We start from the raw sequence: 21700 nt of genomic DNA, 5'->3' as shown, positions 1-21700 counted from the left end.
TATACTATAATACGAGTAACGTTTGTCCACAATGATTTCAAAATCGGCTCCTATGATTTCCTCTAAACTGTTTGGAATATCTTAGTTTCAGGCTAAAATAACCATGCTAGCCACTGTTCTGGGAAAATTAGTTTTTCAACTTTATGAAATTTTAATATTTTTAACATTGGTCTTATGGTAAGCAAGCCAAAAAAGTTTTACCAAAATGTAAATAAAAGAATTGTAACATGTGCTTTTAACAAATCACTTACAGTGCAGTGGCAAAATCTATATAAATAAAATTACAGTTTTGTCTGTACATTGCTTAGAATCATGCAGTTTTTGGTTATTTTTACATTTCGTAGTCTAAGAAAGCCGAAACGAGTCTTATCTCAATTTCTGTCTGTCTGTCTGTTTGTCCATTCTGTCATTCCGTCTGTGACGCCAAAATGTCATTTTATGCGGCCTACTCCTAGAAAACTAGTGTACCGATCAAGGTTCTAATCATTTTTCTGTATTTACTGGATTGGTGAGAGTGTCTTTGGCTATAAAAACATGGCCTCGCTTCTTTGAAAACAAAATAACAAACCATCAAAAACCCAATTTTGTTCGATTTTTGTCAAGTTTTCTCCTAATGTTTGTCCTAATGTAATAGTACATTTTATGAAATAACGATCAGCTTTTTGGATTAGTTCTCACTTCTAGCTGTCACTGATATGTTTACATTAAAAGTTGTTTACAAATACCGCAACCATTTTCGATCAAGTTTTGTTAGCACATCCAAACCAAGTGAGATTAAAAACGTTGTGCCTTACTTAACCGGTTTGATTAATCGCAAGTGCAACGATTGTTCTTAAATTTTTATAACCGGGAAAAATATCGTGAATCAGTGTTGTATTAGTGCTGGGAAATTTAAATTTTTTAATCATCGTCACCAATAGCTTACAAAAAAGGTTTCCACTCATTAACGGCGCTTCAAGGACAGTTGTGTAAAGTGCAAAGTACAAAATTACTACTGCAGTGGGTGATCGTGGATGTTGCTGCGATCTTGGAAGATCTTTCTGATTTCGCTGTGATCGTAGCAGAGGTTTAACTTACATCTTGTAGCTAAACTCGCTTTTCCAATGTGTCACTTTTAGTTTCTACTTACTTACATTTCGACAACGATATCAGTACTTTTCCTACTTAGGAAGTAAAACTATAAACGTCCAAAACCACAGATTTGTGCGTTTTTTCGTCACATTTCCTCCAAATGTTTGCTAGATATATGTACCGATTATCGTTTAGAGATTACGTAATCTTTTAAACAAGAAACCTTTGTTTGGACAAAGGTGGTTTCTTCAAACTGTCATTAATATGTTAAAATTAAAAGTTGCTTACAAATAATGCTATTAATGGGAAATAAATTTGATTTTCGTAAACTAAAAAAAATTTTAACCAAGGGAGATTAATAACTTCGGTACTGCACCACATCAAGTGAAAGTTTTTTTTAACAAAACATAGTGAGTTTTTAATAAATGGTTTTAAAAAATTTTTCAATACAAATACAATTTTTCAAAAAACAATAAAAAGGGAATTTTTGAGGAACTTATTTCTGCTGAAACCGCCATCAAATTAATACCTAACTCTGATTAAAGAACTTACCTCCGTGCCATAGTAAATAAGAAATTTAAAACTATGCAGAAAAAGAACACATCAACAACCATAAAACAAAATGGTGAACAAAAGGCTCTTAACAGTATTAGGATTAAACTTAATGAGAACAATGCTCTTATAACTAAAGCAGACAAAGGAAACACACTCGTGGTACTTTATAAAAAAGACTACATTGAGAAAGTGAATAATTTTATCTTATCAAATAATATTTTAGAAATCGAAAAAGACCCTACTGTGAAATATAGTACTGTAATAAGTCAAGTTATTAATAAGAGCAAAACTCTTCTAAGCCCAGATGAAATAAAAGCTCTAAAAATAATGAATCCGTCAGCACCTAACCTTTGCCCAAAATACATAAAGAGAACGTTCCGATAAGGCCCCTGGTAAATTTTATGTCAGCTCCATCATATAAATTGGCAAAAAAACTTGACAAAATTCTGAGAGAAAATTACACCTTTGACCATATTCACAGTGTGAAGAATAATCTAGAATTAATCGAAAAAAACAAAAACTATGCAAGTAAAGAGTCATCACACATTGGTATCCTTTGATATTGTAAACTTATATACAAATGTACCTATCAAAGAAACTTTGGATATTATTGACAACAATCTCGCAAATAATTCTACATTAAGTACTGAAGCAAAAAACAAACTCATGAATTTGTTAAAACTAACCCTTGAGCAAAATAATTTCACTTTTAATGACAAGGTTTACTCACAACCTGACGGTCTAGCAATGGGCTCACCGTTATCAGGAATCATATCAGAAATTTATCTCAACCACATAGAAAATAAGCACATCCTATCTGGTAAAAATCCATACAGCAAGAAGATCCTATTTTACTCTAGATATGTGGATGACACTATAGTAGTTTTTGATGGAAACAATAGACAAATAGAGCTACTTAGCAAATATCTTAACAATATAACCCCGAAATTGAAGTTTACCCTAGAGGTTGAAAATAACAACAAACTCAATTTTTTGGACCTCACAATTGAGAAATATGATTCAAAATTCAAATACAATATTTATAGAAAACCAACCACAACTGATCAGACTATTCACGCCTCATCTTACCACCCTTTCAGTCACAAAATAGCAGCATACAGGGTGATTGATATAAGTGTGCCAGCCGTTTTATTCGAAAACCATAAGAGATATAAAAAAAAGTTAAATGGTAAGTGCCTTGGATTTTTTATTTTAAAAATTGTAGTCAAGTCGAAAAATTTTTTTTAGCCGCCTTTTTTCCAATATGGCCGCCAACTTTGATTTTTCTTATGGAACACCCTGTATTTCATGATGTATTCCGGTAGAGAATGTAATTTTAAGACGATTTTGTTCTTGTGATTTTTTACATAAACCTAACCGTTTCAAAGATAATAATGGTTAAAGTTGTGAAATTTTGAATAGTTTTTGAATAAAACAGCTGGCATGCTTGCTTAGGCCTTTATCGAAACTCTTTCTTATGCCTAATTTTTAAAACTTTAAACATTATTATCTTCGAAACGGTTAGGTTTATGAAAAAAATCCCAAAAATAAAATCGTCTTAAAATTACATTTTATACCGGAATACATAAAATATACAGGGTGTTCCATAAGAAAAATCAAAGTTGGCGGCCATATTGGAAAAATGGCTGCTAAAATAATTTTTTTGACTTGACTAAAATTTTTAAAATAAAAAATCCAAGGCACTTACCATTTAACTTTTTTTGATATCTCTTATAGTTTTAGAATAAAACGGCTGGCACACTTATATCAATCACCCTGTATAATAGCACTAGCTGTACCCGCGGGCTTTGCCCCGTTTAACTTCATACGTGAGCTCGTTCGCATGGCTCAATCACGTCCTGGTTGAAGTTCGTTCGCTACGCTCACTCACCTTTAGGTTGGAGCTCGCTCGCTGCGCTCACACGTCCTGGTTGAAGTTCGTTCGCTATACGCTCACTCATCTTTAGGTTGGAGCTCGTTCGCTACGCTCACTCACCTTTAGGTTGGAGCTCGTTCGCTGCGCTCACTTGCCTTCAGGTTAGCTCGTTTGCTACGCTAACTCGCCTCCAGGTTGAAGTTCGTTCGCTACGCTCATTTCCAGACAGAGTTAAATATAATTAAACATATTGCCAGGGCCAATGGATACGACTCGAATATGGTTAATAAAATATTGAAGAAACAGATGGGTAGTAAAATCAATAATGATAAACAAATCGCTGACGTGAAACCCAAATATGTCCCGATAGAATACGGCCATAGATTACATAATCTATTGAAGAAAGAATTAAAACCTTTTAACATTATACCAGCCCCTAGAACTTCTAATAAAACTGAACAATTTTTAAAACCAAAACTTTCATCTGCAGGTAAAGATAATTTGGACAGGACCGGGGTATATCAGTTAAAATGTGGTAGTTGTGAAAAATATTATACTGGCCAAACTGGGCGTTCTTTCATCAAAAGGGCAAAGGAACACAAGCCCAACCCCCAATTGGTGCAGCAAAAATCTAGCTTTGCACAACACATAATCGATGAGGAACATTCGGCTGCAAAAATTGAAGACAACATGAAAATTTTAGAATTTCAAAATAAAGGACATATTTTGGACACACTGGAGGAACACAATATCTACAGAGCCCTTCAACAGGATAAAGAATCGGTTTTAAACGATAAACTGAACTATAGTTCGCACCTTATATTTAACAAAATATTGGAATCCCAAACCCACCGGACGAGTTCATCTACGGGGGAGGAAGCGCAAAGGACGAGTCCACTATCTCGGTTATCAGTAACTTCAAGGTCACACCACCGCACACGGTGCCGTCTTCAGTCCTCCTGCCGCCGATAACCGTGACGGGCCCGTTCGATAGATTGATCTCGTTCGTAATATGTTTTATACTTGTTCGTGTTTAAATGTATGTGTTTTTTACGTCCTATATTGTTTTTATTAACTTTTTAACGACGTCAATTTGACCGACATGTGAGCAAGAAGTTATCCTGCTGACTTACGTGATCATGGTGAAACTCAGCATCGAAACCTGGTTGTTGAGTTTTTAAAGCTTTACGTTGTTAACGTTACATCATTGACTATTGGATACTGAAGTAGACTTCCCATCTATATGGACCAGCTGTAGCCAATTTTTTGTTAAAAAAGAAAGTAGTTGTGTGAGCCAGTCACACAATGCACTAGCGACTAAAACTCTATTTTCTACCGTATTTTTTGTTGCTGGCCAAGTTGATGGGTCGTAACAGTTGCTATAGTTCACAATAAGCCATTCCGTTAGTTTGAATTGGTAAAAACGATTATGTATTCGACAGAAATCAGTAATTTAGATCAGCACAATCTGTCGGTGGCTCACATCAACTACTACGATTTTGGTAAAAAAAAACTGGCAAACACATCACTATTTACAACTATAGTTATCGTTAGTGCTGTACCTTATTTCTAATTTCTTATTAAATTTAATTGATGTCTTAATGTATAATTTTAGCGTTTTCTGTCTGGACTCCAAAATGTTAGTTTATGCTATGAAAATTCATGTTTTCGGCCCCAGGACTATATTGTTAAGACAATAATAGGTTTTTTACATACCTCAGTCAAATAGTCCAAAAATATTGCTCAACAGCTTACATGTTTCGTTGCGAAGACAACATTTTCAAAGCTTGCAACTCGTCAAAAACACATTTAAAACACGGACACGAACACAGAAAACATTAATACGGTACGAATACACGATAAACATTTAGATAGCGCTATCATGATACTGATTTGGTCCGGCGCGGCGCGGGGCTGGTAGCAGACTGGAGGTCTACGTCACGTCGTCTCCTCTACTGTTATCGCTGATGTTATCAGGTCTTCGATCAGCTGTTCCTGAGTTTAATATTGTATTAAAAATCAAGTGAGACTGGAACTGTAATTTTTCGTTAAGGATGTGGTCCTTACACTGTTCGTCATTATAAATTTTATAAATCTTGAACTCCTCCAAGGTGTCAAGTTTGCTACCTTTCCCACAGACATGTAGAATTTTTAAACCATTGTCAATGCTACTCATTGAGTGATTTGAATCGACCAGGTGTTGGGCAAAGGCTGATTTTTGTTTGACCATTTTTGGAGTTGGCCTGTGTTCTCTGTAGCGGGTTTCAAATGCCTGACCCGTCTGGCCTATATATTTGCATGAGCAATCTGGGCAACTGATCTGGTAAACGCCAGTGTTATTTAATTTGTTGCTGAACCCTTTATTATGCAAAATGTTCCTAGTGCGGTTGGTGGTTCGGAACGATTTTTAATACAATATTAAACTCAGGAACAGCTGATCGAAGACCTGATAACATCAGCGATAACAGTAGAGGAGACGACGTGACGTAGACCTCCAGTCTGCTACCAGCCCCGCGCAAACAGCTAGTACTAAATACAGTACAAAGGAAAAGGAAAAGGAAGCCTACGTAAACAAACAAAGATTTGTTATTGTTTTGTCAACTGTTTCAATTTATAAAACAAAAACTGTACAACCAAAGTAAATATTATCTATAAATAAATTTACATTGATTTTGTGATTTTCAAACTTGTTATCTACTGCATAGGCCTAATATGTTTTTTAATAGTAAAAAAAAAAATATTTATGATATAATAGCGGAGTACTCGTCCTTTGTACGGGGTTGGCATATCAGTAAAAATGCTTATTGCAGTTATACTTGTCCTGCGTTTACAATGGGAGAGGACACGGTTTAAGAAAATTTGGTTCTTTTAATTTACGGTATGCTATAGTATAGCACATCCAGTAGTGTAATAGTATATTTCGTGCCTAGGGCCGAAAATGAGGTTTTGTCGGCTCGAGATAGTTTTTAAGTTCGAGACGAAGTCGCAAAACCATTTCGGTCCGTGGTACGAACGCTATTTTTTACCACACTATACCCTATTCCTATTATCACTATTCGCCACTATAATAATGCACACTGATAGTCAACACAACTACAACTTTAAGGTTATGTGAAGAAATAGTTTGAGAAATCAGGGAAAATAAAAATAAATAGTTACTAGGCAACGGTGAAAATAACACAATTTTATTGCAATGCTATGGATTTTGATTGTGTATTTAAAATGCATTCATGTTTTAAGTAAGTAAGCGGACAGCTGATTTTGTGGCCCCGGGATGTAAAAACCTGCTTGGTCTCCAAATTACAATGACAGCTGGCATGGCCAGCAAAACGTAACTTTCAGCCACCAATTAACGTATGTAATACAGCCAAAAACATCATAGTGTGGTGAAAAAGATTCCGCTTCCGCTACAGACTGATCAACATGAAATCCTCGTGACACAAGGGTGGTATTGTCAGCAAACAATACAACATTTCCAGCCTTGTCAAGATCATTTATCATGACTAGGAGTAGGAAGAGAAGTGGCCCAATGACAGATCCTTGCGGGACTCCATAAGCTACCTCTAGATGTGCTGAAATCGCCCCCTCAATGGAGACCACCTGCTGCCTACCCGAAAGATATGATTCGATTGTCTTGAGGACAGTGCCACCTACTTCATGACTCTCCAACTTTCTTACCAGCAGGGTATGGTTGACACAATCGAATGCACGGCTTGGATCGCACAATGTGAGGGTGACTGTGTTACAAGCCTCAAATGCTTCAGAATAAAGCTCTTAAGGTTTGTAGAAATTTGACCATATCAGTGAATTTAGATCAAAAGGAAATACGCTGTCCATTAAGCAAATCTCTGATCTTCAAACATCAATCATAGTTCATAAGACGCTGTTGACAAACCAGCCTCAATATCTGAAAATGAAATCGCTACAAAGATCTGAGGTTTGTGAGCGCAGTACTCACCAGGAAGGCCAGCTGCAGTTAGCGCGGGTCAGAACCGAGACGGGGAGAAAAGCCTTTTCCTACTTTGGACCCCTTGTTTACAATGCTTTGCCAGCAGGAGTGAAATAAAAAGTTACAAAGCATTCAAAAAGAATGTTAAAGATATTTTTCGGTAGTTTTATTTCGTAAGGAACTTGTATTTTAATTTACTTTTATTACTTATAGTTGACAAAAGTTTTCATGTAAAACAGATCTTTGATCTGATGTACGCTGGCTAATAAAGACGTTATTTATTTATTTTAAGCAACAATAGTGTAAATATAGTGTTAATGCTATTTACGCGAGCTGCCTACACTACTTTACATACAACCTGTTTTTAATTATTAATAATCACTACTCAAAACTTCTATAGGCGTTATGTTTTTGTGTATAACCTCTCATAGTTACTGACATTGATGCAACGACTCATTATACCAATCACTAATTGCACCAATCGTTCACAATTAAATTGTTAAACAGCTGATTAGCTGAAGTTCAAAGCATTACAATTTTACTTCTTCTCTCTCAATCCTTGAACCTCATTAGTCCGTTACCCGTGTTGTTAAGTAAAACTATGCTGTTATGTGAAACTTTTCAATTCTAAGAACTGAACTAAAACAACAACTTTAACACGTTCAGTGTGGCATACCTTCAAACAGGCGCTTGTGAATGGCGGTGAGGCCCGGGCGAAGCCCCAGCGCGCAACCGAATCGGCGAAAAACGCAATTGGCATTCAAATATTTCAGTCTGACGAATAAAAAAAGAGCAGCGGTGATTGTGTTGTGTTACCGCAAGAGTGGACGTAGTTCACTGAAACACCCAAAAGTAGCAGCACTGCCTGCATTCGAAGCTAATGAATTTGTAATGTGGCTCGAAGAGAGAAAATCCCCAAAACCGGGACAAAAGCATTGCCAGACGAGATTTTACGGGAAATTTTAGTACCAACCTACACCAGAATAAAGCTCGCATTCTAAGCTACAGGCTGGCAACGATTACAATATTCCCCGGCAATGGCTGAGCTCACATTGAAGCAGGTGTTTGGCATTGGTGAAGGACGACATTTATGATTCAATCATCTACGTAAAATCCAATCCTGAAAAAGTAACTTTAAACAATCAAACACACTCTTACAATACAAGAAGTGGGAATCAAATCCAGACTGATCAGCATCGATTACAATTTTTTGAAAAGAAAACAACCTATAATGGATCAAAATTTTTGAAATACATACCAAGTTATATTAAAAATAACAATTTAAATTCATTTAAACCTACATTCAATTCAATTCAATTCAAAACATCTTTATTCATTAGTATATAAAATTGTATATACAAGAATGGTGTCAAATTCATCATTACATAAAATATAAACACAAATAAAAGACAAATACAATACACAAGAACAAAACAACAAAATAATACAGTCATCTCTCAAGTAGGTATAAAACGAAAGTATACTTCAGTGAAAACAAAAATATAGTTCAGTGAAACAGCAATAGGCCTCAAACATTTTAAGTCAATGCTGTTATTGCTTAGCCCAGAAATCTTTGAATTTATAGAGAGCATTTTGTGTCAAATGTAATTTTAGAGCGTTTTTAAATCTGTTGTCATCTGTTTCATTTTTGATTTTTATTGGTAATTGATTAAAAAATTGTATTCCAATGTATGATGGTTTTTGTTTAAATTTAAAAAAAATACTTCAAGACCATACCCAATATGAACCATTGAAAAATACATTGATTGCAATGTTTTGATGTCACAAAAAGAGGACAATCTCTTCAGAGCAAAGACTCCTGAACTAACTTTTGAACAGACCTCATTTACATGATCTGACCAAGACAGTTTTCTATCCAGTAAAATACCAAGGAACTTTGACTTTTCAGCAAGGTCAACACTGTCAACAGTATTAAGGCAGTCTGTTGGTTCTGTGTCATTCCTTGAATTACCATTTTTACAAGAGAATTTAATTATTGTTGTTTTATTTTTATTAGTTAAAGGGTTCAAGTTACTTAGTCTTTCGTTAACATTGCTTGTTGCTAGGGATAATTGATCAAAAACATTACTTCTATTGCTACTAGCTATCGTTAGATTAATATCATCTGCAAAAATACAAAATTTATTATTTAATGTTAGATTTGAAAGACATTCTGGTAACTTTCCTAAATACACAAGGAATAGGAATGGTCCCAGGACTGATCCCTGCGGAACGGAATATTTAATTAATCTAGTTTTTGACTTTATTTTAAATAATTTATTGCCATTGAGGTGTTTAGTTTCCACATATTGCCTTCGACCTATTAGGTATGATTTTAATAAAGCTAAATCTTTGCCAATTATTCCATTAGAAGTTAGTTTTTCTAGTAAAATAGAATGAGATAAACTATCAAACGCTTTAGTCAGATCTAGAAATGCAGAAACAGTATAGTCACCTTTGTCTAATTTATCCACAATATGTTCAACAAAAGCTATGACTGCAGTAATAGTTGATTTATTTTGTCTAAAACCATGCTGTTCCGAATCTAATAAGCTATTTTTTTTTTCAAAATAATCAGTTAGTTGCATCAACATACACTTTTCAAAAAACTTTGATAATGATGGTAGGATTGAAATAGGTCTGTAGTTGGCAGGATCCTTCTTGTCGCCCTTTTTAAATATTGGAATAATTTTTGAGATTTTAATTCTGTGGGAAATACTCCAGATATCAAAGAAGCATTTATAACATGCAGTAAAGGCTTAAGAATTGCTCTTTTTGAAGCCTAAATGACTTTTGTTGGGATGTCATCGTATCCAGATGACCACTTGTTCTTTACTGAATTAATTATTTTATCTAACTGTTCCTCAGATATAGTGTGAAACTTAAATCTAGACTTCAGCAATAACAGCATTGGACTGCTTGGGGCTATCCCCAAAGGAATCTTTATTAGTCAAATTTGGAATTATTGTGCTGTCAACTAAGTCTGCATAGTAATCATTCACATCATACCGCCTATCAATAGCCTTCTAGGGATGGTCAAGTCTCAAAATTTCGGGAAATTTTAAATCTCGTTACACGAGACGAGATTTTTATCGAGACGAGAATTAAAAAAAAAAATAAATAAATAAAAACGCCTGCAGAAAGTCAATGCAATACCCGCAATACAAGAGCGTGTTGTAGTTGCGTTTCTTTTGCGAAGGCGTTCTTATTTAATTAATTCTTTAAACGTAAATATTACTTTAATTATTTTAATAATATTACTTTAATAACATTTGAGAAGTTTTTTTAAGTGTAAGCAGTGTGAGGAATGTTTTATTACTGTACTAGAATCAAGAATCAAGAAGCTGACCTATCAGCTCGACCTATCAAATCGACCTACTATAAAAAGTCAAAACAAGTAACTATTTTATAAAAATTAATATTGCTTTTATTTTATGATTTATTTTATTTTAGGATAAGTTGAACTCTATCCTAACTGATATCACTATGTTTTCTAATCGTAGGCATTTTTAATAAGTTAGGCGTGATTAATAAAAAAATGTTATGCTGATGTTTTTTAATAAAAGATTGTAAATATTCTTGCCTATTATAATTATTTTTGTATTTAAACAGTCATCTCACAATGTTACAAAATCAGGTAAAAATTTTGAACGTGCATTTCCCGTTGTGTATGAGAAGGGAAATCCCGTCTCGATCTCGTCTCAAAATTTTATGAGAAATAAAAAATCTCATCTCGTCTCGTCTCGAACTAAAAATCCAATCTCGTCCATCCCTAAGCCTTACTAAACTTAACTTTTATGGTGTTTCTGGCGACTCCTTGAAATTAATTGAATCATACTTTATGAACCGTAAGCAATATGTAAATATTATTCGTGCTCACTCATCATTGTGTGATGTCTCCTTAGGAGTGCCGCAGGGCTCAGTTCTCAGACCATTTCTCTTTATTGTAATAATAAATGATCTTCCCAAAAATGTAGGTTTAAATTCTATTATCTATGCAGATGATTCCACGTTTTTTACTTGTAGTAAAAACCTTGACCTCTTGGAGGCCAGAATAACCTCAGCTCAAAACCAAGCACAAGAATGGTTCTCAGCTAACAAACTGCTGTGTAATGAGACTAAAACTCAGAATATTTTGCTCAGTCTTTCACAAAATCAAAACTATCAATCAAAATCAATCATCGATCTAAATCAATCTGTAAAACTGCTAGGAATTCACATAGACTCAAAGCTCACATGGAATGACCATGTTGTAAATTTGTGTAAAAAACTCTCAAGGGTCAATTGTTTGTTTTGGAAACTGAGCTCCATAATCTCTACTGACTATCTGAGGACTGCCTATTTCGGACTCTTTCAGTCTCATAATTGCTTATGGTCTCATACTTTGGGGACACTCTGCAAATTTCTCAGATGCCCTGATTCTTCAAAAAAAATTAATTAGAACCATTTGTCAAGCCAGGCCTGGAGATCATAGTAGATGTCTTTTCAAAAAATTGAAGATTCCTACAATTATTAACTTATATATTTATCATGTATTAATATTCACAAAAACAAATCTAAATTCTTTTTTTATTAGACGTGAGGTACACAATCACAATACCAGGAATAAAAACAAACTTGAAATCCCTCAACATAGGTTAACAAAGTTTGGAAATTCTTACATGGTAAATTGTGTTAAATTTTTTAATAAGCTTCCCGACAATGCTCACACCACTCCTCTTAAAGGCTTCAAAATTAAGTTGTATCAATGGCTTCTAGACAATCCATTCTTTACTATTAATGAGTTTATGGCCACTAACATAGATAATATACAGTATTTTAAGTTTTCAAATTAATGATAAGAATTAACTTTTGTTTGTTTGGATGAAGTTTACCAATTTTATTAATTTAATGTTTATGAAGCTGTTATTTGGGTACTAGGCTGGAGTGGCAACTTTAGTTTTAATTTAAATATATTTAGATATTATTGATGATTATTATCGATATTATTGATATTATTTGATGTTATTGACTGTATATATTTATATTGACCATGCCCATCTCATGTAAAAATGATCAACAGCAATAAATATCTTATGTCTTATGTCTTTGTTTTGTTTTAAGTAATTAATAAAGTTGGGTTTTGTAAGCGAGTGCTGAATTTCATTCCTGAGCTACGTCACCCAAAGTAACAGTAAGTATTTCAAGGAGGGAGATTGCCGGTGTCGCGGGGCGAGAATTCCCGCCCCTCGCACTGAACGTGTTAAAAAACTGTTGTAGGTAAAATATTAATGTGCAAAGAATTAATATTATTTCATATTATCTCAAATATTTATATTATTGGATATACTGGGTGAAAAAATAACAATAAGATGCATACAATACTTAAGAATAATAACTGCGGCTTATATAAACAAAGTCAATTACAATACAATACCTATTATAACAGACAAGTGCACCTGTTGCTCGAATTTGAGCGATTGCAAAGTATTACAGGCGTGTTTTAAAAAATAATAACAGTCATACAGTCATAATTTTCGATGATTTAAAAGAGTCAACTCAAACATAATGTAATCAATCACTCCCAGTTATTGAAACTGAAAACGAACTCTCATTCCACTCCAGTTATCAAAACTGAAAACAAACTCAATCAACCTAATCAAGGCAAGATGTTCATAATTATCATCTCGATTGTGGCAACATCTTGATCTTTTCACACTGTTGGAATAATATAGTAACAATTTGCCTCACCTGCTGTGAAGGCTGCCAGTCTAGTGAGACTATTCTTGCCACAACCACCCACTCCCACCACCATGGCATGACCTCTGTGCATCCTCATCACCCTGTGTAGCCGTGTCAGGTGCTCCAATGCGTCATCAAACAACACCAGATTCATCTTCGTGTACTTCTCGTTGTACTCTTCCACCACCTAAGTACAAAACAAAATTTACTAATACCAAAAGTTCTAAGACAACATCGAAAAGTAATTTAAGAATATTTTAAATTTGTGTAAGTGTAATCTTTGGAGTGTTCTGAATTTAACTGAAGATGAGCAATGTCTAAAGGATGTTTCAATTTTGACTTGAGAGTCAATATACTACTGTGGAGAGCACAGTTGGTTGAGGTGTCCAATATTTCTCAATTCGTCATTATTCAGCTTTTACACTGAGAAAAAGTGCATGATCAATCTGTGACAGTAATTTGATGTCTTTTTAGCATAAATGCATTAATTGTCAACAATTCAGATATGTTTACCTAAAAATATTAAGCATTATTTGAACAAATTAGAGGTGATAAGAGATATCTTCTTCTTACTTCGTGGAAAAGATGGAAGACAGCATCATAATCTAGCAGATCTTCATAGTCACGGTGTTCTCCCTCTTGCATTGCATTGCGATAGTCACCAAACAATAGCGGGTTCCTCATCACATACTCGGTGTAGTCTTCAAAATAGTTCACTACAGTCTCTTCTATGTGTTTGTTCATCAGCTCTTGATCCTTCAAAAGAAAAAGAAAACACTAGGTAAAACTTATAGCCCAATATCAAAGGGTCTAAAGTCTAAGCTAATGTCCAAGATAAATTTGGAGATATTTCACATATCTGCTAAAAAACACAGTAATAAGACTTGGATACAATAAAACAGCATATTTCATGCGTTCAATTGGAATATTAGCAGTATTAAAATGTCAAAAACTACATACCTACTTCAAAGGGGGCTCATTTGTTCAAGTGGTTAGACAGTTCAAGTGGGTCCTAATTCTGCCAATAACCATTTGACTTAGCAACACAATAACATTGTAACCTGAAGACTTTGAAGCTACTTTAAGCTGTAAGTCTACCTAATTGATAAACAAGCTAGGTTTCTAAGGTTAGGCAAACTGTCTGTCCTGAATACCAGCACATCTCTCCACAAAAAGGTATACGATAGTTTATTTCAATGACTCTGCAGTTATACCTCTTTGTTGATCAGCCGGTCACAGATGACCCTGGTAAACTCATTCCTCCAGACCCGCACAATGTGCTCCGGCTCTGTGAAGATGTTGGGTGATGTGAGACAGACTCCAGCCACAATGCGGGACAGATCTCGCAGGTTGAATATGTAGTGGAACTTGGATGGGGTCGGAGGCAGCTGGACGATTATGATCTGCGATAGAATAACAGTACAACTTTTAAGTTCCATGTGCAATCACATTCTGATTGCTATAAGGTAAAATCAAAATATATTCATTCATCTTGTCAGTGACTTAGTGCCAATACAAAATGTTTCACAACACTTCTTTTAAAATTAGGTACAATAAATTCTTTCACACAATACACTGGATTTTCAATTTTAAGTTATTAAAAAAATTGCTAAAATTTTAAATAATCTGGCTTGTTCTTAATATGTAGCTTGGGAGTTTACTCCATAAGCTTATCCCTGCTAATGAGGGGTTTTCTTCAAATTCACTCAACCTGTGTCCATATAAAAAAATGTTCATGTTTGTTTCTAGTGTTTTATAAATACGTCTTCAAAAACTTGTAAAGTTAAATTGATTTGTATTTACAACATACAATATAAAGAATAAAGACTATAAACTGTTTAAATGGCAAGTTAAAAAAACATTCCTCATGCAGATTCGTTATCTTCTATGTGTTAAAAATGACCCTTACTGAATCTTTTTGTAAAACAATAATGTTGGCATGAAGTTTTAATTAATGATTATAACTACTGTAACTACTTTACCTTGTATAAATCCAGTGTAGCTTTGACGATGTTTGGGATGATACTCTGAATGTCAGGAGAGAACTCTTGTGTATGGCCAGTCAGGATACTTTGATAAATGTGCTTCACCTGCAAAATATCGACTCGTATCATGAACCTGGACCAAGTAGGAGGCCAATACTTGATATATATCTAGATCATATACGTAAAGTAGTTTTCCTTTAAATCACTTTTGGCTACTTTTAAATGTATTGTGAAGTTGAATATAAATATTTTTTTACTCAGTGTAAGAAAAACCAAATGTTACAGAGCAATTCGATGTGACAATAAAAAATTGGTTGTTCAAAATACAGTGGCTTGTTTAGAGTTGAGATATATTTTAGGAAAACATTTATGGCTGAACTATTCTCCATGTAGAACGACCTGCCTCAAGTTGCTACAACTACTACAATCCAAAATGTATATCCACTCTCAGCTAACAATTTGCAATACATTTCTTATAATATAATATGTTATCATACAAAAACTTACTGTATTGTCTGATGGAAACGTCATGTTATACACAGAGAACATAGACATGAAGCGAGGGTCAACCTGGTTGCGACCTCCTCCTGCCTTCCCCATAGCAGCAAAGAAACCTGCAATCACATTGTCATACTGTATATTGGTCATTTGAATCTTTGGAGGTTTTGGTGTTGACAGTGCTAAGATTTCTACTAATGTTTACCAGCAGAATGATAGGCCTAATCGTATTGTAACAACAAATATATTCACTTCTACCTACATTACCATTACACCAAACATAAAATGAATTTATAAAGCTGATATCATAATAATATCTGCCTATTGTAAGTTTTATGCTAACCCAAATCTTTGAGTAGTGATAGAACTAGGACTTCTATCATAAAGTTGTCGCCGGTCTTTAAATCAAAATGGATGTAGTTGAAATAAGCCACCGACTGATTGCGCTGATGTAAATAACTGATTTCTGTTGAATGTGCAGACTTTTTTACCAAGTCAAATCAAATCAGTTTATTGACACAAATTAACATTACATTAGGTGCTTATACCAGTAACTGGTGTCTTGTCAATTACATAAATCTTTATAATAAAATACAATGGAATAAAAACATTTATACATAAACCATAGAAAATTACAACAACAAAAATGTACAATGACTAACCCAAGGATGTGTCTACTAAAAAGTCTGGGACGGAATAATAAACCTTATCCAGTAGAATTTCTTTCATTTTAACTTTAAAAAAATTTACTGCCAATTGTTTTAATTTATTCGGCAAATGGTTGTCCAGTCAGACTGATAGGACGACTCATTGTAAGCTATAGCATCTTTATGTCAGGTCAACTACTTTAACAACAAAAAAGTAGGTAGAAAATAGTATTTAAACACTAACACAATCTATGACTGGCTCACAGAAACTCAATGCCCAAACTCTGCCAATTTACAATTTAGTTTGGAACAACTGGTATAATTGCAAGCTTTTTAGTACTATACCATATTATTAAATCATCCGATATTGCTACTGCAGGATAACAATACAAGAAATAGTATATATTCTGCTAAAATTAAGATTTGATTGGTGTCCAAGAAGTAACATAAAACACTATATTCATTGACACACCAATGACGTCTATGTTTGAGGTTCTGTTTTACTTACAAATATCTTTTAGTTGTTTCCAGTTCAGGTCTTTGCCCCGGTCATAAAAGCCGCCTTTTTCAAAGAGAAGTTTCAACAGAGCTATAGGTTGCTGAGTTCCATAACTGTCAACCTGTAACATTCACACGGAGTCCCTAAGAAGAGTTCTCTATGACACTCACATTAAATATAATTGATGAAATGTAATTTCATAATATCTTAATTTGTTAATGCATAAACAGTAAGTAAGCTAATTAATACACATAAAAAATGAATGCTAGTGGTGGAAACTGGACACAGAATTATCTATTTCTGTGATAGGATACACAAAATTTGTTATATATTTACTATTGTACAATCCAAAAATATTCTTTGCTATTTTTTTCTAAATATATATTACATAGGTTATTTTAAAGGAGATGATTTGATGAGTTAGACAAAACTACGACACCTGTGGCATGTTAAGGTCGTCAATGAAACAGATGAGCTTCTTGCCAATAGGTGGACCATATACGTCTTTCGTCCTCTTCTCCACTGACGCTTCCAGGTTGCGTTGAACGTCCAGTGAAGTTGTGCGAGAAGAAAAGTTTACATTTACTTGCATCTGGAAAGAAATAGAAACATAAAATTTGTAGTTAGCCAGATTAGGAGTGGATCCTTGATAAAACGTGGCATGATTTGGACATAGGTCTCATTTTTTTTGTTCCTAATACAGTTAAGAAGTAAAATGGGTCCTGAGAAAATTGTCTTCCTCATGGTAGATGCCTTTGTTGAGCAGCTGCATTGCATTTTTAAGTTATTTGGTTCTATATGAATTAAATGTTGAAGCACATTTTGGCATGTAAGCACAAATAGAAACTATCTTGCTAAAACTTTGTAACTTCAATCATGTTGCAATCGATTTGTAGAAACACAATACAAATATAGTGAGCAGTTACTTACATATAGTTTAAACTGTGAAAAGTTTTGCTATCAATAGTTAAAACAGAACTACAAAATATAGTTACATATTGTTCAGCGTTTAGATGTCGCAAAAACTCCATCATTGTGGCTGTTTTAGAAGTGCCCGTCTCCCCGACCAACACCACTGGCCTCTTAACCTGGGAGACAACAAAGAAATCTTTACAATCAAAATATGACATGATTTCAAATTAAAAAAAAGCGTTTCTAACAAAACTATAGCTAAAAGTTCTCACAAATACAACCAAATTTTCCATATTTTACTCTCAATCTCATTTGGGTTACTAAATAAAAAAAATAACAATCATTCATTTTTAAACTTGAAAAATTTCAGTACGAAAAACTAAAAACTAACATCAAAATGTGATACAACAAGATGGTAAGTAGCATTTATTCATTACCTTCTTGAACACTCTTTCCCTGAAGTAAAACTTGGAAAGACATGAAATAAAATTATACATCTGAGTCAAGTTTGCAACAAAACAATTTCATTGTTCCAACATGCAAGAACAATTTTCTACATTTTTAGGTTTCCACCCATTTCTTTTAATCTAATTCATTACACAAATATATAAGGTGAGCAGCAGAAATTGTGCCTAAAGAAAGATAAATAATATGGTAACAATATAGCATTGATGCTAAGTGGCAGACCAACTCTTGCACTACACACTCTGCCATTGCCAACCCTAAGTCGTCTGTCTGCGTTCTGATCCAGCCACTACTGATTCTTCTACCAGGAGAGAATTGTGAAGGTTTTATTTGTTTTCTACACGCATACGGTAATAGTTTAACACATTTTTTCAGAGAATTTGTCAAGGTATGAAGTCAAGGCATTGGTTTTAATATGAGTGATTTACTGATGTGTGTAAATAATGCCAACCGCTTCTAGTTGGCCGAAATGCCATCCTTGATGAAGAGGATAATCCATAGTACGAATAATGCCAACAGCTTGTAGTTGGCCGAAATGCTATCCTTGAAAAAGAGGATAATCCGAGAATACCTTGCCGTTGAATACTTCGCCATTCACTCTTGACAGGAGAGTTAATAATGGAAGCAATCTTGGCAAGACTATATAACAATGCAATGAAGTTGGCAATGGCCGGTGAGTGGTATGAGAGTTACCCTGTCACCTGTTGTAGACACCCGCTTTCTGCCACTTGCCGAGCTTCTATCATTAAGATAGAGTCTGATCAGATGTAGGCCAAATAATGTGGCAGTATTTGACAAAAAAGTGCTAAAAATTTAGATTGTTTAAACAGTTCCCTGCATTTTTGTAAAATATCTCTATCAGTTATAGAGATATGCAGTCTAAGTCCCACAGTTACAAAGAAAATGCCCTGGAAATAGGACAATATTAACTAATAGGATGACATATTTCTGCTTTCAAATTATTTTACTGCCACTTTGTCATTAAATCTGACGAATACTGTCCAAAAAATGTCCAGAATTAATTTAATCTTATAAAAAAGGAGGGAAAGTATTCGATTTTAATATTTCATATGGTTAAGATCTCAAATAAATAGTGAAATCATCAAACCAAAATATTGGGTCAATTTCCTAATTTGATTCAAAGTATCCTGTTGTGAATGTCATTACTGTATTATATAAATATTGAACTATGTTTGAAAACAAAAAGTAAATAAATGCCACTTCATCAAACACCTCATTCATGAGTGACAGCAACCAGGTTATCCTAGTTGAGTCTTCTGTAGGCACCAAGATATCACTGAACCTCTTGTGTTTGTCGTGGATATAGGGTTCCACTAACAGCCTCCACGGAACCCAAACCTGTTTCACTCTGTCTAAGTAATACTCGTACATGGTCTGTTCCTTTACTGGTATGAATCCTGCAACAAACCAAGACATCACTGAACCTCTTGTGTTTGTCGTGGATATAGGGTTCCACTAACAGCCTCCACGGAACCCAAACCTGTTTCACTCTGTCTAAGTAATACTCGTACATGGTCTGTTCCTTTACTGGTATGAATCCTGCAACAAACCAAGACATCACTGAACCTCTTGTGTTTGTCGTGGATATAGGGTTCCACTAACAGCCTCCACAGAACCCAGGCCTGTTTCACTCTGTCTAAGTAATACTCGTACATGGTCTGTTCCTTCACTGGTATGAATCCTGCAACACACCAAGATATCACTGAACCACTTGTTTGATTTTTAACTGTGATCAAAACAGATTAAAAATTTTGATTTCTCTAATCACGAAATAGGACTCCTGATATATTTTAGGTAGTAGAAAAAAATAAAAATAGTATTTGAACCTGTGAATCAGGACTATCTGTGATCGAGGCACTAATTTTTTAACCTCATCTCTCACTATCGCGACAAAGTTTTCAACTTCTCCTAAGATCAAGAGGACATCGTCATTGTCAACTGTGATTACAGGCAAATTTGGAGCGTCCCTGTGATTGAAAAGGCATCATTATTCCATACGGAAATCACAATGAAATTATCGCAAAGCAACCAATAAACCAAAACCAACATTTTCCACTTATTCTCGGTTTTGTTTTTTCCCCTAACCCAGTAAACCTACATTGGACTTTAAAAAGCAACCCATCCCTAGTATGAAACAACACCAATAAGCCAATAAAACCAATAATTTCAAATTTGATGACTACATTCTACAAATTTTACAAATTTCTTCAGCTAAAACTCACGATATCCAGCAAATTTAGTATCGCTATCCTCCACAGTCATGAAGCCAGCGGTTTTCTTGATGAGACTGTCAAACTCTTTGCGATCGTCAGCCACTATGGCTGCCCCCAGTGAGTTGTACAACACTTGTATGAACACACACTCCAGCTCATCAGCCCCACAAGCCTCCGAGTCTCCTAGCAGGGCGTCCAGCATGAAGCACATCTGTGTGATCTGCGACGAACGGCATGAAAACACAAGTGACATATAATTGGAAAAAAGTATACCACAAAATTATCATGTAGACATCAATTGGTGTTAAAAATTTATTATGATATAGCAAATTAGTGGTTGTTTTTCTAGGGATTTTGTCAAAGTTACATTTTTTCTAAGCTTCGGTCCAGCTGATTGGCGGAATCTGGGCACAGGCTAACGTTGTGGAGATAAAGTTCAATTAAGTGCTATAAACACCAGAACAGGCATACCCTCCCTCAAGGAGGTAAAGAAAGGTCATTAACATATTACATACCAATAGTGAAACCGGCATAATTAATTTAGTATTAGGTCTAAAGAATACTTAAAATAATGTGACAATAACTTTTGGGCACAACTTTTTCCCTCAATTCCACAGAAATAATTATTTTGGAGCTTGTGGCACTGCTAATTTGATCTTAGGACACAAATAAATTGAGAAATGCAAAACTTGAATTGTTTTAAAAATTTATTTTTTAAAGTAATAGATATTAGGAGGAACAAAATATAAATAATCAGGTTATTAATATTCCTTCAATCCCTCCGTTAATTATCCTCCTTTATCCTTCTCTTCTGTAAAATGTCTATTTCTTGTGAAACAACAAACTTTTGTATAACATCTCGAATTGCAATTTAGAAAAGGTATGTTTATGAATTACAGTTGGAATCAAAACTAAAAGTAAAGCTTTTAAAATATAAATGAAAGGTTGGTTACCATATTAAGAGCAGTCTGAGGGATGACGGTTCTCAAGGGTGCCAGCTGCTGCATTCCACTCATCCCCTCCAGAATCAGGGCAAGGCACGGAGGTACGTACGTCTCAAAGAATCTAACACACAGACCTTCTAAATTATATCAAATATTCCACATCTAAAATCACAACTTATTAATAAGCAATAACTTATTGGAGAAAATAGTTAATACAGCCTTGCTTATTCACCTAACGTTGTTACTAATCGATATAGCATTTTAAATACTTATTATTTAAGTACCACGTACTGTTCTAACCAACAAATTTTAATTACGAGTATCCAAAATTGTGTTGAAAAATG

General features: G+C 34.5%; 1 protein-coding gene across 1 annotated transcript in view; it reads right to left on the bottom strand.

Annotated features, from left to right (window-relative positions):
• The window catches only part of LOC128994267 (dynein axonemal heavy chain 10), a 116076-nt gene that overhangs the window by 31412 nt on the left and 62964 nt on the right, over window positions 1-21700 (bottom strand). Inside the window, exons 44-56 of the mRNA XM_054418681.1 lie at window positions 21366-21477; window positions 20422-20632; window positions 19680-19880; window positions 19412-19596; window positions 18151-18180; window positions 17797-17889; window positions 17241-17393; window positions 16811-16922; window positions 15665-15771; window positions 15155-15262; window positions 14387-14575; window positions 13746-13928; window positions 13182-13359 (exon numbers count right to left, since the gene is read on the bottom strand). Of these exons, the coding sequence (XP_054274656.1) occupies window positions 13182-13359; window positions 13746-13928; window positions 14387-14575; window positions 15155-15262; window positions 15665-15771; window positions 16811-16922; window positions 17241-17393; window positions 17797-17889; window positions 18151-18180; window positions 19412-19596; window positions 19680-19880; window positions 20422-20632; window positions 21366-21477 (1862 nt within the window). The remainder of the gene's footprint in view (window positions 1-13181; window positions 13360-13745; window positions 13929-14386; window positions 14576-15154; window positions 15263-15664; window positions 15772-16810; window positions 16923-17240; window positions 17394-17796; window positions 17890-18150; window positions 18181-19411; window positions 19597-19679; window positions 19881-20421; window positions 20633-21365; window positions 21478-21700) is intronic.

Source organism: Macrosteles quadrilineatus, unplaced genomic scaffold, assembly GCF_028750875.1.
Source record: "Macrosteles quadrilineatus isolate MER2022 unplaced genomic scaffold, UCM_ALF_1.0 Scaffold_5__1_contigs__length_97177068, whole genome shotgun sequence".
Lineage (NCBI taxonomy): Eukaryota > Metazoa > Arthropoda > Insecta > Hemiptera > Cicadellidae > Macrosteles > Macrosteles quadrilineatus.
This window is presented reverse-complemented; position numbering and strand designations above follow the sequence as displayed.